Raw genomic sequence first — 15,066 nt, forward strand, 5'->3', positions numbered from 1 at the left:
GAGGCCACATCATCTTCTCTCCCCTCAACCCGCCCCCCCTCCCAACTCTGAGGATGCTTCCAAGAAGAGTTGGCGGCTGCTTCGTTTTAAGAAAGCCTACTCCCTTTCTGAGGGGAAGTTTCTTCTCGTTTAGTATAGCCGGAATCGAGATCTTAAAAAGATTAAGGGGAGCCTCTTCTTTTCAAAATGCACAGACGCTCATAGAAGAAAAAGGATATCCCCAGCCTGAAATGGACCTCTCTGCCTGCCTTGGCTCAAAGATTTGTAAGGTGTATTAACATGCCACTAGTAAAGGTATAATTTCCCTGTGGAACTTCTCTTTCTCCCCCCCCCCTCCCCATCTCTTTCTCCCCAGTTTTCGGTTTGGCAGATTTGTAGCTCAGGCGTTGGTGCTTCGTGAATATGCTTCGAAGGGTGATTGGTGGAACTTTCAATGATAGCGTGCACGTAGTGAATTTACATGGAAACAATCACACACCAACACTTGTGAGGTTGAGGAAGTGGTGCATGGACTACTAGCGTAATTTTTGGTGAGGATGTGTAATTAGGAATCTTTTTTTATTAAGGATGTTTGCAGTATGATGATAATCTCATAATAATGGAGTGGTGGTTGTTAGCCACAAGCTGTGGGTAATGTTTGATTGAGAAATAATGGTATCAACAGAAAATGGAATGAGTCAATTCTGATGGGTGATTTTTCTTTATACATGACATTTACAACCTATGTTGGGATAATGCAGTGCCTGCTAATAACTTTACCAGAAGTTAACAGCATTAGAGCAGTGATGCAGATTGGTAGTAAAGAGAAAAATCGTGATTTACAAGCTACTTTCCACTTTTTATTTTTCAGTCATTTGTTTGAAGTTCATCAAATAAAGATTGTATTACTGGTAGCAAGTCAGTTCATATTTTAGGGTATCCATCTCAGTTGTGTGAATGAAGTATGTTAGTCAGTTACATCATTTTGTGTGGTGTAGAGAACTTCACATGGATACGGTTGTTGTTTTTTAACCAAATAAAAATGAGCTCAGCCGAATTCAAACTTCCTTCCAAACAAGCATATGTAAAGTTGAGTTGCACAAACTTTGTTATCTGCATCATCTCTCTTCTTACAGATGCAGTGTCTTATCCAATGTATGAGAAAGATATAATTGGATATTGAAAATTAGGGACAGTTTAAAAAACAAACAGACTTTGTGACTCTCCTCTCCTTTTGTTGGTTTGATAACTTTTTAGTTGTTGCACTTTCTTCTCTACAGTGTGGCTACTATGGAGCTTGCCAATTTGTCCATTGTGCATTGGAGATATTTCTGCAGCCAAACAATATCAGCCTTCCTCTCAACCTTAGACTGCAGAGGAAATCACAGAATAACTACATTGTAGTTACAATTCATATGGGTCTTTATTAAAGGTAAAGACTTATATGAAGTCTGGGATTAAGATAAATGATGGGGCTTGTCTCCCCCATAGCAGAAGCATGGAGAATGAAAATACGGAAGCCTGCTTCAAATTCTTGGACCCAGAAGAGGCAAAAAGGTTATTTAACTGGTTAGCAGTGAAAGGGTTAGCTTTTAACATTTTCAATATGAAACTAATCACTTGGAATTTATTTAACTATGAATGATCTATTTTTGAATAAATGAATACAAATGGCTATTAAAAATAATGTATGATATTTTTATGAAATTAATTTTGGTGCTACTGCAGTTTTGCATTTGAAAGAGACATTTTTAAATTGAAGATGTAATCTGACTAGAGTGACTGCTCCTTTCACATGTATAAATATTAATTCTAAACTTTTAATATCTGGAAATTATTAAATGTCTGCAATGTGGAACTTGATGTTCAGCAGCCTTTGAGCTTATCAGAGAAGAAAGTAGGATATAAATAAAATAAAAATGATAGCAATTTTTCTTGACTGAGCTTTTTTTTCTTGGTTAGCTTGATACACTGTTTTTGTGCCTTATACTTAAGAATTTCTTTGCTGCTTGTTAAGACAAACATCATTTAATTATATAGCATGAAAAAGTTTTTTGTCAATATACAATAGTTAATTTAAGTGAATCTATTTTTTCTTTACATTGTCCATTTTAGCATATACAAAACTAGCATTGAGGACAATAAAATATTAATAATTAATAACAATAAGTATAAAAACTGAAACATCATCTGTGTCTTGGATCTCATGCAGCTTGTTGCAGCTTCCTCTACTTAGCTGGCTTTTTCTTCAAGTCAGAATGCTTCTGCTAAAATTTATCTCTGTTTTGGTCAGGCTATATGGTCAGGCTATATTTATTCTAGATTGTTCGGCACTGTATAAACAGCATACAGTAATTATACAGAAAGATAAATCTTATTGAAAATTTTATTATGGTTATCTTCTTGATTTGCTGAAGATCTCACTGGCACTGAAATAAATATGTTTTTCTACAAACCGTTTTCTGTAATTGTATTTTTGGAGAATGTGACAGCGTAGAGACCTTGAAAAGTCAATAGTTTATATCCATTTATGAACACTTTAAGGAAGTTTAAGTTTGCTATCTTGTCTTTGGTTCTCTTTGTGTTAAAGTTATGTAACTTTGTTGCTTAATCCACTAAGAAAAATCTTGTTCTAACATTGAACTGAATCCAGATTTAGTCATGCTTAGAGTAGAATTGTTAAAACATTAGGACAAAGTATGATTACATCTGGGTGAAATCTACTGTAAGTAAATAAAAATAATGTTCCAAATTTAATATAGCTGTTACTCTATATTTCTTTACATCTAAAAATGTTATTTTAAAGAAAATATGCAAAAAAATTGTCTTATAAAACAATATGTACTTATTTCCCTTGAGTGAATGAACCTATTTATGTTATTAGTGTCAAGAGAAATACATTTTAGATGTCTATGAAGATGTATATAGTATAAATAAGTAGATATCATGCATTTAACACAATGCAACTTACTCTAAATAATCTCATTTTGAATCGCAACTTTCGTGTTGAATAGCAGTAGACTGGCAACATATATTTAGTCATCAGTGTGAATTTCATTCACATATGGGCTTTGTTTCAAGTATTTTCTCAAGATTGAAAATCAACATACTATAAGTCATATTTCTGTTAGAATAATGTCTTGCTTCTTCATTATGTTCTGAATATGCAAATGGTGTTTCATTCCATTTATTTCTGCAATTTCAACATTTTATTAAATATGTAATCCTGCCTGTAATATGCTACTTCTTGGAAGTTTGTGGTAACAGCACAACTTTTGAAATATAAGAATGCATTTATACCCAAAATAATTTATTATTGAATTTAGATAATGTTGCAACTAACACATAATATTCTATATGGGCTTGCTTCCTATCCTAAACTAAGGTCGGGAAAACAGTTTTTTTTTTAAACCATCATGGTTATATACATCTCTGGGGGACATGCTATTCCATCTTTTTTATATAATGCTTTATATATACTTTCCTCTGTTACGTTCCTTTTTTGCAGCCTAAACCTTTTAAGCTCTTAAAGATTTAAATAGGATTTCTGCAATCAAAATCAAGTTTAAAGTGGCCCCTAAAATGAATATAAGTTTAATGCATGATAAGAACTCTTTGTGATTATATTTTATTTGTTCCTAAGAAGATAAGTTTATAAATTTAATAACTTGTCTCTTTCTAAAAATAAATATCAATAATAGAGAATTTATGAAATAAAAGTTAATTCAAAAACACAATTATACTTTTTTGTTTAACATTGTTTTTAATTAAAGATAATAATTTTATCACCACATATTAGCACAATTTAAAAACTGATGATGTTCTTCTAGCATTTTATAAATATTGTTCAGATGTTCATAAAAATAAATTGATCTGAATTCTAAAATTTTCACATACATTAGCTTGATAGTATGTCTGCCTGTTATTTGTCAAAAATCTGAAAAAATTATATATGGTATGTTTCTTATAAAAAGGAAAAAAAATCCTCTTTAAAATTAAAATGTCTGTATTCTGAATATATTCTTCAATGAGAAAGTAGTTCTACTGGTAATAGAGATGAAAACAAACAAATGTAATTGTATTTAATTAAAATTCTTTTGGCTAGTAACTAACTTGTAATTTAAATTAATTTTTCCTAATGATTTAAACCATGATTTAAATTGATTTAATATTTAATAACATTACATTGATTTAATTTAAATCAACCCACATAATACTGTTTTCAACCTACATAATACTCCACAGTTCTCATTATGGGGACTAGTAACTCAATTGCAATAGAAGATAATAGTGCAGTGATTCCCAGCTTTTTGGGGTCAGTGGCACATTTGGAATTTTGAGAATTTGGGCACTCCCATCAAATGGCTGTCTTGGCCAACAAACCATGCACAAACTTATACAGTACAAGAAAGCAAGAAAGCAAGTAAAGTTTCTTGCCAACTCTTGCAGCCTCCCTCTACAAGCTATCATATGATCATTTTATTTCTTTTAGTAAATAGCTCTTTCTACATATAATATTTCATGAGAGCATCCATGTAAATGAAAAGCTGACATTGCTTTTTTCCCAGTTGGAGAATTGTTGAGGATTGATAACTACCGTATTTTTCAGAGTATAAGGCACACTGGAGTATAAGATGCACTAAGGTTTTGAAGAGGCAAATTAAAAAAAAGTAGGTAGGTAGATAGAGGGATAGAAAGGGAGAGAAAGAAAGAGAAATACAGTAGATAGGTATGTAGGTAGAGAGAGTAGTTAGGTAGGTAGGTAGGTGGATAAAGGGATAGAGAAATAGAGAGAGAGACAAATACAGTAAGTAGGTAGGGAGAGAGTGAGTAGGTAGATAGATAGAGGGATAGAGAGAAATACAGTAGATAGGTAGGGAGAGAGTGTGTGTAAGTAGGTAGGTAGGTAGAGGGATAGAGAGAAATAGAAAGAGAGAGAAATACAATAGGTAGGGAGACAGAGGGTAGGTAGGTAGGTAGATAGAGGGATAGAGAGAGAGAGAAATACAGTAGGTAGGTAGGTAGGGAGAGAGAGTGTGTGTGTAGGTAGGTAGGTAGATAGGTTGAGAGATAGAAAGAGAGAAATACAGTACATAGATAGGGAGAGAGAGAGTAGGTAGGTAGGTAGATGTTTCCAGGTGTATTTATCCATGTGCTGGAGAAGGAAATCACTGACAAACCTTAAGACTTTGTTTCTGCTGGCACAGCACTTGATCAATGTAATTCTCATCAGTTAAAGAGCTTTCCAAAAAGAAAAAAAAAGTTTTAGCACTCTGCAAACCTCCGAAAAACGGCCCGTTTTTTTCAAATAAAAGGCATGAATAGCCTGGGGGGGGGGCTTGCAGAGTGCTTCGGGGAGGGGGACAAAAAGAGCAAAAAGCCCTGTTTTTTGTCAAAAAAATTGCATGCATAACCTTATGGAGGCTTATAGACTGCTGCTGGGAGCTGGGGGGGGGGGGGGGAAACGGACCATTTTTTGCTCATTTCTGCCTAGCTCCCAGAAGCTCTCTGAAAGCCTTCATAAGGCTATGCACCGTCATTTTGGTGAAGGGACGGGGCTTCGGGAGGCTTCGGGAGGCAAAAAATGCTGTATTCGATGTATAAGACGCACCCAGATTTTCAGCCTCTTTTGAGGAAAAAAGGTGCGTCTTATACTCCGAAAAATACAGTACATGAAATAAAAAATGCCAACAAACTGCACTTTTTAAAGTATATTATACTTGAGTTTCCTGTGATTGCGAGAAAATGTAGCTTTACTGCACAGAATGTATCTACTTTGTATTTGTGTTCTAAATAATTCCTGCTATTGTTTATAGAATGGTTCTGACAAGTTGTTTTTAATTTCTCCAATTTTTCTATAACTTTCTATAAACAGTAACTCAAGGAGACTTAAAATTCATTTTATTACTCCTCTCTATGAGAAGGTTGACCTCTGTCAGATTGTTTACCCATCTAGTTCAGGGTAACTATCAGCAACCTTCCAGGCTCTTTCAGATCCCTTGATAAATGATCACTTTAAATGAACATGTCAAGGATTGAAAAGCTTGCATAAATGGTACCACACTTCGGTCTTTCTGTAACACATACAACAATAAAGGGAATTTTTTTCCAATGAAAGCAGAAATTGTGATATGAGACAATTTGGTGACATTGTGAATGAAGTATTTTTTCTGGTTTTAACTGGAGTGATGATTATGTAATATTGTTAATATATGTGATATAACATATTATTTTTTTCTTTCTAGGCAGTTAATAGCAGTTGAGAATGCCGAAGACCATCAATGTGAAACCATCACTTCTGTTCGATATATACATTTTAGTACAAATTTTGCTTTTTACTTTTAAAAGATGAACATTTTTCAGAATATGAAAACTTGGAAATAATTAATGTTCTCTTTTTTCTCATCATTATTAAATGATAAAAGAATTCCTGAAAACAGAACAGCATTATTCAAGGCAGTACTTATGACTCGAGAAACTAATTATCTTTAAAAAACTGACACATATTAACATTTAATGTAACTATTCACATATTGAATTCTGAAGTGCACTATTTTTAAGTGGGGCACTTTAATACTACTCTTTCCATGCACAAAACTAACTCTACAGTTGTCTCAAAAGCAAAATGAAGATCCTCTGTGAAAAAATATTGTATATTTCTGTTTCTGAAGTGAACAATTTCATAATGATGTAAATGTCTCCCAATATCTGGATGTGGTGCTAAGGACAACTCATTTTTGACACGAGCTGTACAAAGAGGACTTTTCCTTAAAATAACTTCTAGCCAAATTTATACTCATCAGCATGCACAGAATGAAAAAGAGAGTGAAGATGATTTAGACAAGAGGATGTTTTCTTGAACCATAAAAGGAAAATGTGAGATTCAACTTGCAACATTGCAGAGATTTTTTTTTGTCTGTATGTTGAACAGGTCTTAGTGGATTTAAATCAACTCAGATGTCATCAAACGAATCTTCTCCTCCATCTTTACAGAAGTTTTCTCCATCTGTGTCTCATGCTGCTGCTCCACCTACTCCATCTTTATCTTCAAGTCCACAATCTGGACTCTCAGGCCGACTTTCCAATGGCAGCTTCAGCACACAAAGCCTCACCAACTCCAGAGGATCTGTACATGGAATCTCTTTTTTGCTGCAGATTGGTCTCACTCGAGAAACAGTTACAATTGAGGCTCAAGATCTCTCCCTATCTATTGTTAAAGACCTAGTGTGCTCTGTAGTTTATCAAAAGGTACAGTAGAACATAAGAGTTTTACTGATTTTAATGATCATGTTATTATTATCTTTCTCCCTTCTTAGGTATTTAATTCAGTTTTCAATGAACATACAGGCAGAGTAAAAATTAGCATGCAAATTCTGCTTATTTACATTGTTGTACATGGTGTCTTCTATATTTTGAGGATTTGATAGCATGACACTTTTTCTATCCATTAGTACTGCATTGGAAATTTAAAACAATTCTATTTCAGAATTCCAAATTCTGTGAAGAGATTATCTGAACACAGAGGGCTGCCACCTTCAAGAGTTTATCATCAATATGCAAAATGAACAGTGAATAGGATGGGAATGTAGGGACAGAATTTGCTTGCTTGCTGTTGTTCAATCCTTCTCTTATGTGTTTGTTAAAGCCTTGAACAATTGACTACTCTTTCTATGAATAAGAAAATATAGATAGATTATAGATGGATTGGGGAGCCAGTTTGTTGTAGTGTTTAAGCATCAGACTAGAGACCAGGAGATTTGAGTTCTAGTCCCACCTTAGGTACAAAGCTAGTTGGTGACTTTGGGCAAGTCACTCACACTCATCTCTAGGAAGTAGGCAATGGCAAACCACTTCCAAAATCTTGCCAAAATAACTGCAATGACTATCCAGGCAGTTACCAAGATTTAACACTGATTCAAAGGGATAAAAAAGCATGTATTTATTTATTAAATTTATATGCTGCCTATCTTTCTTTAAAGCGACTCTGGAAAGTTTACAATTAAAATGTTAAAATATTAAAAATATTAAATGCAAAGGCAAGAAGCAAAAATAGCAGGATGAATATAGAGATGGCCATTGGAGCAACCCTGTCAAAACCCCAGGCTAACTGGCAGATTCAGTTTTTATGCTCTTCTTGAAGACCAACACCTATATTCCATAGAGTGGGGCCACAGCATAAAAGGTTCTCCTTTTACACACATCACCAGCCACAGCTTTTTGACCAAGAGGGTCCACAGCATTTCCCTTTTACCAGAGTGAGTAGGATGGGCTGATATCATTGGGCAAGACGGTTCCTCAGATAACCTGGATTAAGATTTAACAATGCAGTCCTTTGGTTGTCTGTTTAATAAATAGTACTATTGAGTTCATTAGATTTTTATTTACATATTACACAATAATAGGCTTGCAATCTTTAGTAGAATTATGAATCTTGAATATATTATGTATAATGTCATAGGGAGGATTTAATTTAAAATTTAGCACCATGGAAAATTATTGCTTGTAGTTTGCATATGATTGGTAATTTTTATCCAAGTGAAAATTTGTATAATATTACTTCATTTAATAAACTTCATTAGTATTATAGCATCTCCTTCAAAATTGGCAGATGGTTGTATTAGAATCAGTGTAGCAGTAGAAAGTACGGTAGATTGAGAGCCAGGTGATGTTGTATTTCTGATACTATTTCCCCACAGAAAGTTTTGGAGTAGGCTTTAAATTTAGTATCACCACTTGCATTGCTGAGAAAAGCAATATATTGAGATATTTGTATTCATAAAGGGAGCAGGAAAAGTGTGTGTGATTCACTGGGATTTACACTCAGTTTGTCCCTGGGAAAAATCTTACAGGGAAAACATCAGCCCAGGGGTGCTTTGGTGATTTGCCAAAAGTCAGACAGGAAATTTCTTCAACAAATGAGTATTTGAATGTAAACTTTTTACAACCAAATTCAGCATCTGGGCATCTATATTACGTTAATCTTTTTAGATAAAACTTGTGAACTCTGGTTTATCCTATATTGTGCTAGCAATATAAAATAAAAATACTAGTATCAGAAAGCCAAACTTTCATTTACTTATTGTGGATCAGAGTGTGATCGGTTGATCAAAAATCTAAGATATCCTATGTTAAAAATGTATGCTTATTAGCTTATGATTTGAAAATTGGATTATAGTATTTGCAAGTGAGATGTTAGTTGGATTCCGAAGAAATGATTACAGATATATGTGGCAAGTAACAAAGCTGGTTTCTTTTTGATCAGCTTGGAAGTTTATATTACCATTTGTGTAGTTCATCTTAACACTTGGACAACAGACTTCATTTTTAGGTGAAATCTTACATTTATATCTTACGGTAAACATTCCTACTTTCAAACTCATTTCTCATGTATATGCATACTTTAATTAGTCTAATATTATTGGCTACCCCTATTCTTTCTGTATAGATATTGGTTATATTTTTTCTTTATTCAAGCTTTTAAGTTAGTATCTTCCTGTTGATTCTTGGCAACTTCCAACTGTACAAGCACTTGGCTAAAGTTCAGAAGCATGTTATAGGAAGCCAATTGTACTCTAAAAGGAGTATAACTTTGGATTTTAAGTTTGCCCTTTCCAGTTGGCTTTAGAATGGTATATATGAACGAAAGCTCTTATTATGCCCACAGCAGCTGCAGAGTGAGCATATGTTCCATATAGACAACACACTTCTGATCAGGAAATAGGGAGGAGGGGTGCTTATATGTGGTGGATTTCTTTTTCATAAGAATTTTTGCAGCTGGTGCACAGGTGGCAGTATGACTCCAGTTGCATAAGTAGTTCTCTCAAATGGATTGGACCTGTAATCTTTGAGATGTGCAACTTTGTTTTAAAATAATATTTTAGACACATATATATGTTATGAGAATACTTCACAAGAAGCTATACCAATCATGAGAAAAATGGAATATTGAGATAATATCTTTATGCAGTCTCTAGAAAGTATATAAAATATTGTAAACATTAAACTTTCTAAAAGTTATTAATCAAGCAAGTGAATTCACAACCAGGAAAGAATAAAGGAAAAAATGGGAAAGATATTAAAACAATATGCTTACAGGGTTACTAACTTGGATTTCTGAGAGAATTGGCACACCTTTAGATGGATATTCTGATATATAGAAACTGTATTGTGTTCAAGATTCATGGGGAAAAAAACAGGAAATAAGTGTTAGTCACTCAACTGTGGCAATATTAAATCCAAGCTATTAATATAATCTGTGTCTATCATTTTAGAAATATATTGAGAACACAAAAGAAATTGATTAGGCAGCTGTTAAAATAGTGTCAATTATATAAAGAGTCACTTGCCCAAAGTAACCTGGTTGGTTTCATACCTGACGAGGCTAGAACTCACAATTTCCTGGTTTTTAAGCCAGCATCTTAACTACTATCTAAACTGTGAATTAGTATATCAGGAGTCTAAAACAATAGGGTATTAATCTGCTGGCAAAATGAGAGCAATTTCAGTATCCCATGACAGGAGATAATTTAGAGGGATAGCTCTATTACCAGAGCTCTGCTTTATTCCTACATGTTAAGATTCTGGTAAAAGATTTCAGAGAAGGGTTTTCTTTGACATAGTTACTTTTCTTGCCTTTCATTTTTTGCTGTAATCCTTTTTTATGTTATCTGCTTTCTTTAATGTTTCCTCTTCTCTCTTCTGTTATCCCTTAAAGTGGTGCTCTCTATTATCTTCCCTTTATCCGGTCTCACATACTCTAATCCTTTGAACTGTCAGAATTCATCTGATTCTGCATTTTTCTGTTTTACAGTCTCTTTTCTCACATGATTCATCCTTTCTGCCGTTCCAGAGAATTCTGTCTTCTATTGTTAATTGATTTCTTCAAAAAGCTACACTGCTTCTAATAAACCTATTCATGCTTCTGTTAAAGATATACTGTTATATTACCTTAAAAATATCCTTTTCCTTAAGATATGCTGCTGAGTTATTATTTTTTTTTCCATCTTGTGTTAAATATTTAGCACTACATTACTATTGCTTTACATGTGTGAAAGCTAGCAATGATGTTCTGGATTTACTTGTATCAAATTGTTCAATTAAAGACCTAAACAGTTATGACTTCTGCCTTTAAAAAAGTTTTTTTTCATTTGACAAAATGACTCCTACAAAAGTCTTAAATAGTAGATGAAAATTGAATAGTTTTTCCATGCTTTAATCTTTTCCCTAGAGAAAGTGTCTCTTTGTTTATTAATCCTGGCATGATTCAGTTATGGGTTTTATCCTGCTTTCATCTTCTGCATAACAATTGCTATTATAATAATTAATATTTAATTTCTTGCTAACTAGACAAAGACTTTAAAAAGCTTACGTGTGTTTCATTCAAAATCATACAGATATATATATATACACTCCTATTGGTAAGAATAATACTCTTTTGATGAATAAAATAAAAATTCCATTAATTGTAATCTTTTCTGCTCATATTTAGCAATGTCATCATAGCCTAAAATGGTGTAACTGTCAGGAAATACTTGTAAGGCACCAGGAAATGTAATGTACAATGTTGTATCTCAAACATTCACTCACATATGACTATATTGCAAATATGTGGCAATGTTTAACATTTGTATTATTTCTCTTTACTTGGGTAATTTTGCTTACCTCAAGAAGGAATAGTATTATGGGTATTTATTTATATAAAATATTTATATTAGGAGATTTAGTTATTTATTTACAATCAAACACAAATATTTAGAGTCATGCAGAAAAACAGAAAATGAATTTTAAAAAGAAGATATATCCCTAATATATTATCAGTACATCTATAATATTCAGTGCGAACTACAGTGCCAATTGAACAAAATTTAACAACTCTTCTACTGATTGCAGAAAACTTGTCTTGAATGAGAATAGTCGTCTCTTCTGAATTACCATAGCTATTAGGTTGAGTGTTATTAGATGAGCATGCTGGCTTTATAAAAAAAAGATCAATGGAAAAACATACTATAAGTGAAACAATTTAATTTCTTTGCTTTTGGACAAGAATATTTCTGAAACTTCAGTAAGGCAGAAATCAAACAAGTATAAAAGCTCACAGAATATAAAATGTTGACTAAATAATTAGCGTAGGAAGAGAGTCTTTTAAGCAAGCCCACTTCATAGAAGATAGGGCTTGAACTCAGATCCTTTAAGGAGGATTGTTGAAGAGAAATTGCCTTAGTTCCAATTTCTGTGACTAAACAAAGTCAAACATTGATAAGATAAACTAGAAAATTTTGAGATTGATTTATATCTTTTCTTCCCTTGTAAGATAATTAGTAATAGGAAGTTGTCAGTGAAGAATATAGATAGTCTTTGATGGGAACCGCAATTGGGACTGAAATTTCAGTTGCAAATCATAGCATTCATAAGTTGTGGCATCCACATGACCATACCTAATTTAGGGTGGTCATTAATCAAATTACGTGGTCATAAGTCTGAATCTATTCTCTAGAATGGGCTTTTTTTGCCAATGCAAAAAGCATTGCAAATAATGAATAATGTCATGTAAGTGTGGGAGACTGCAACCAGCCAATTGCCAAGCATTTAGAATGCATTCATATGATTGGTGTGCGCGCACAATATTTTAGGATGTCTAGAAGTACTTTATGGACTGTAAAGCATTTTTTATAAGGCTGTGGTAACTCTAAACAGTATCTAACAATCAGTAGTAAGTCAGGGACTATTGTAATTTGAGCAAGAAATTGACAGTGCCACATATGAACCACACTAAAAATTAGTTCAGCATTTAGTTTTATCAGAGAGAGACTGGCATTTGCAACAAGGTTCTTAAAAATTTGGGCTGGGCAGGTTCTTGCACACTTGAATCTTAGTAATTGCAAATCTATGTGCTGCACAGCATATCACTGATGAGTTTGATGGTATTTTTCATGGGGTCCGTTACTGGTGCTGAAGGAAATATTGAAATACCTTAATTTGATCAATATAGAAACAATTTGTTTTCTCTGGTTGATGATGAATGGAGAACTTTTGGGAAAAAAGTGTACCACTGATTTATAGCAATTTATGATCAGTCTTTCCTGTCTACAATAAAAGATAAGGACTTAGACGTCTGTCTCAAGATCATTTGAACTATAGACAGGATAACTTTTAGAAGAATTGAAGGAGTTCTATTGGCCAATTTTGATGGATGAAATTTAGATTTTGTCAGTTTGAACCAAAGAATGAATTTTAAAAATGGGGGTTGGAAATTACTGTAGACATATCCTAGTTTCATCCTTTTTTGGATAGGAAGAAAAGATTTAAAAAACCTGAACTACTATAACAGACATGCATTATAATATTTCATGTAAATATATAATCAAGCAAAGATTTAGATCTGCAAAGGAGTAGCCAGTCTTGCCTCTCCTAGAGTCATAGTAAGATTGGTAGCTTTAAATCAATAAAGGCAATGTAAAGAATATTCAGAGGAAGATCCCAAGGGTGTTTTTTCATGAGGCAACTGGACATTCTTATTTTTTCTTTGAAAACGTTTTGCTTCTCATGTAAGAAGCTTCTTCAGCTCTGACTGGATGGTTGGGAATTGAAGGATTTATATTCCTTGCAAACAGCTGGTCATTTGCATCCTTTTAGAGGCTTGTTGAAGCACTTGGAGATTTATCTTTGTCTTCAGGGTCACCTGAATAGTGCTAATGGATCCTGTAGTCTGCAATTTTTGGAAATCTGTTTATACTCCCATACCATTTGAAGGGTGTTCATCCCAAATTACATAGCTAAAGGTCTATGACCTGGAAGACTGAGAATCTCTATAGACATTCAGAGGGAGGAGATACATTAAAAAATAGACAATACCCTGTCTGAACATTGATCTTAGTGCCTGATATCTGCTTTGCTCCTCTATCAGAATACTGGCTCAACTTTCCAACTAATTTTTCATGAAGATGTTTAATGTACAGCTGTTTAATATACAGGTAGTCTGTAACTTACAACCATTTGTTTAAAGAACATTCAAAGTTACAATGGCATTGAAAATAGTGACTTATGACTGTTTTTCATATTCAGCATTCCCATGGTCACCTGATCAAAATTTAGGTACTTGGCAGCTGACGCGTATTTAAGAAAGTTGCACTTTCCTGGGGAAATGCAACCTTCTGACAAGCAAAAACATTGGTGAAGCCAAGTTAACTTAACAGTCATGTTACTAACTTAACAACGGCAGTGTTTAACATTTGTGGCAAAAAAGGTTGTAAAATGGGGCATAACTCACTTAACAACTCTTAGCAGCAGAAATTTTGGGCTCAATTGTGATCATGAGTTGAGGACTATTTGTAGTTAACTGGGTGGTGTTTATTATACATTCTGTTATTATAAAAAGCAAAATGGCTGTGTAGACTGCATAATTCTATATAATTCAAGTGCTAAATGAGCAGATGCTTAAACAAAAATCTCTAATTTTTCTAGGACTAAGAGGACAGCACCTTGGAATTTCTTCACTGTCTCAAATTTCCATTTAAATATTTTTCAATTTTTTAAAAGAAGCCTTTTTTACCCTTATGAGAAATCATTCTTTTCTTGTGCACCGCTTGGAGAGTCCAAGTGACGGGTTAAATCAGTCTGGTTGCCCTGGGACTGAGGAATCTTTTTCCTTGGCCTTGCCTCCTGGTGTTACTTGGCGCCAGAATTTTTCTTCCGTCTGCCTGTTCAGGACTTATATTTGTGAGCTCCAGCACAATTTATCTAGGCTTGGACTCTCCTTCTAGTATTTTCTTTTCTTTTTCCTTAATTACTTTTTCTTATAATTAGCAATTCATTTGTCTCCCCCTTTTTGCTTCACATCGTTTTGATTTCTCCTAGAGACTCGGAGGTAGGTGTGGTGGTGGTGGGTGCTCCGCTTGCCACGCCGCCTTTGGACGGCAACGGAGAGCTGCCGCTTTTGCTTTAAAGCACGGCAGGAGCGACGGCTGCTGGAGTTCAGGCGGCTGCTGGCGTTCCCCTTTTAGTTGGAATTGTCGTATTTTTGTGTTTTTCTCACCTTTTGGAGGGCGTAGCCTGCTGTGGAGGGATGCACAGTTGCTTTAAATCACGCGG

General features: G+C 34.0%; 1 protein-coding gene across 2 annotated transcripts in view; it reads left to right on the forward strand.

Annotated features, from left to right (window-relative positions):
• The window catches only part of PRKD3 (protein kinase D3), a 55,782-nt gene that overhangs the window by 502 nt on the left and 40,214 nt on the right, over positions 1 to 15,066 (forward strand). For both annotated transcript variants that reach the window (XM_032215721.1, XM_032215722.1), the window contains exon 2: positions 6,225 to 7,227. In XM_032215721.1, the coding sequence (XP_032071612.1) occupies positions 6,937 to 7,227 (291 nt within the window). In that variant the 5' untranslated portion in view covers positions 6,225 to 6,936. The remainder of the gene's footprint in view (positions 1 to 6,224; positions 7,228 to 15,066) is intronic.

This window comes from Thamnophis elegans, chromosome 4 (genome assembly GCF_009769535.1).
Source record: "Thamnophis elegans isolate rThaEle1 chromosome 4, rThaEle1.pri, whole genome shotgun sequence".
Classification (NCBI taxonomy): Eukaryota; Metazoa; Chordata; class Lepidosauria; order Squamata; family Colubridae; genus Thamnophis; species Thamnophis elegans.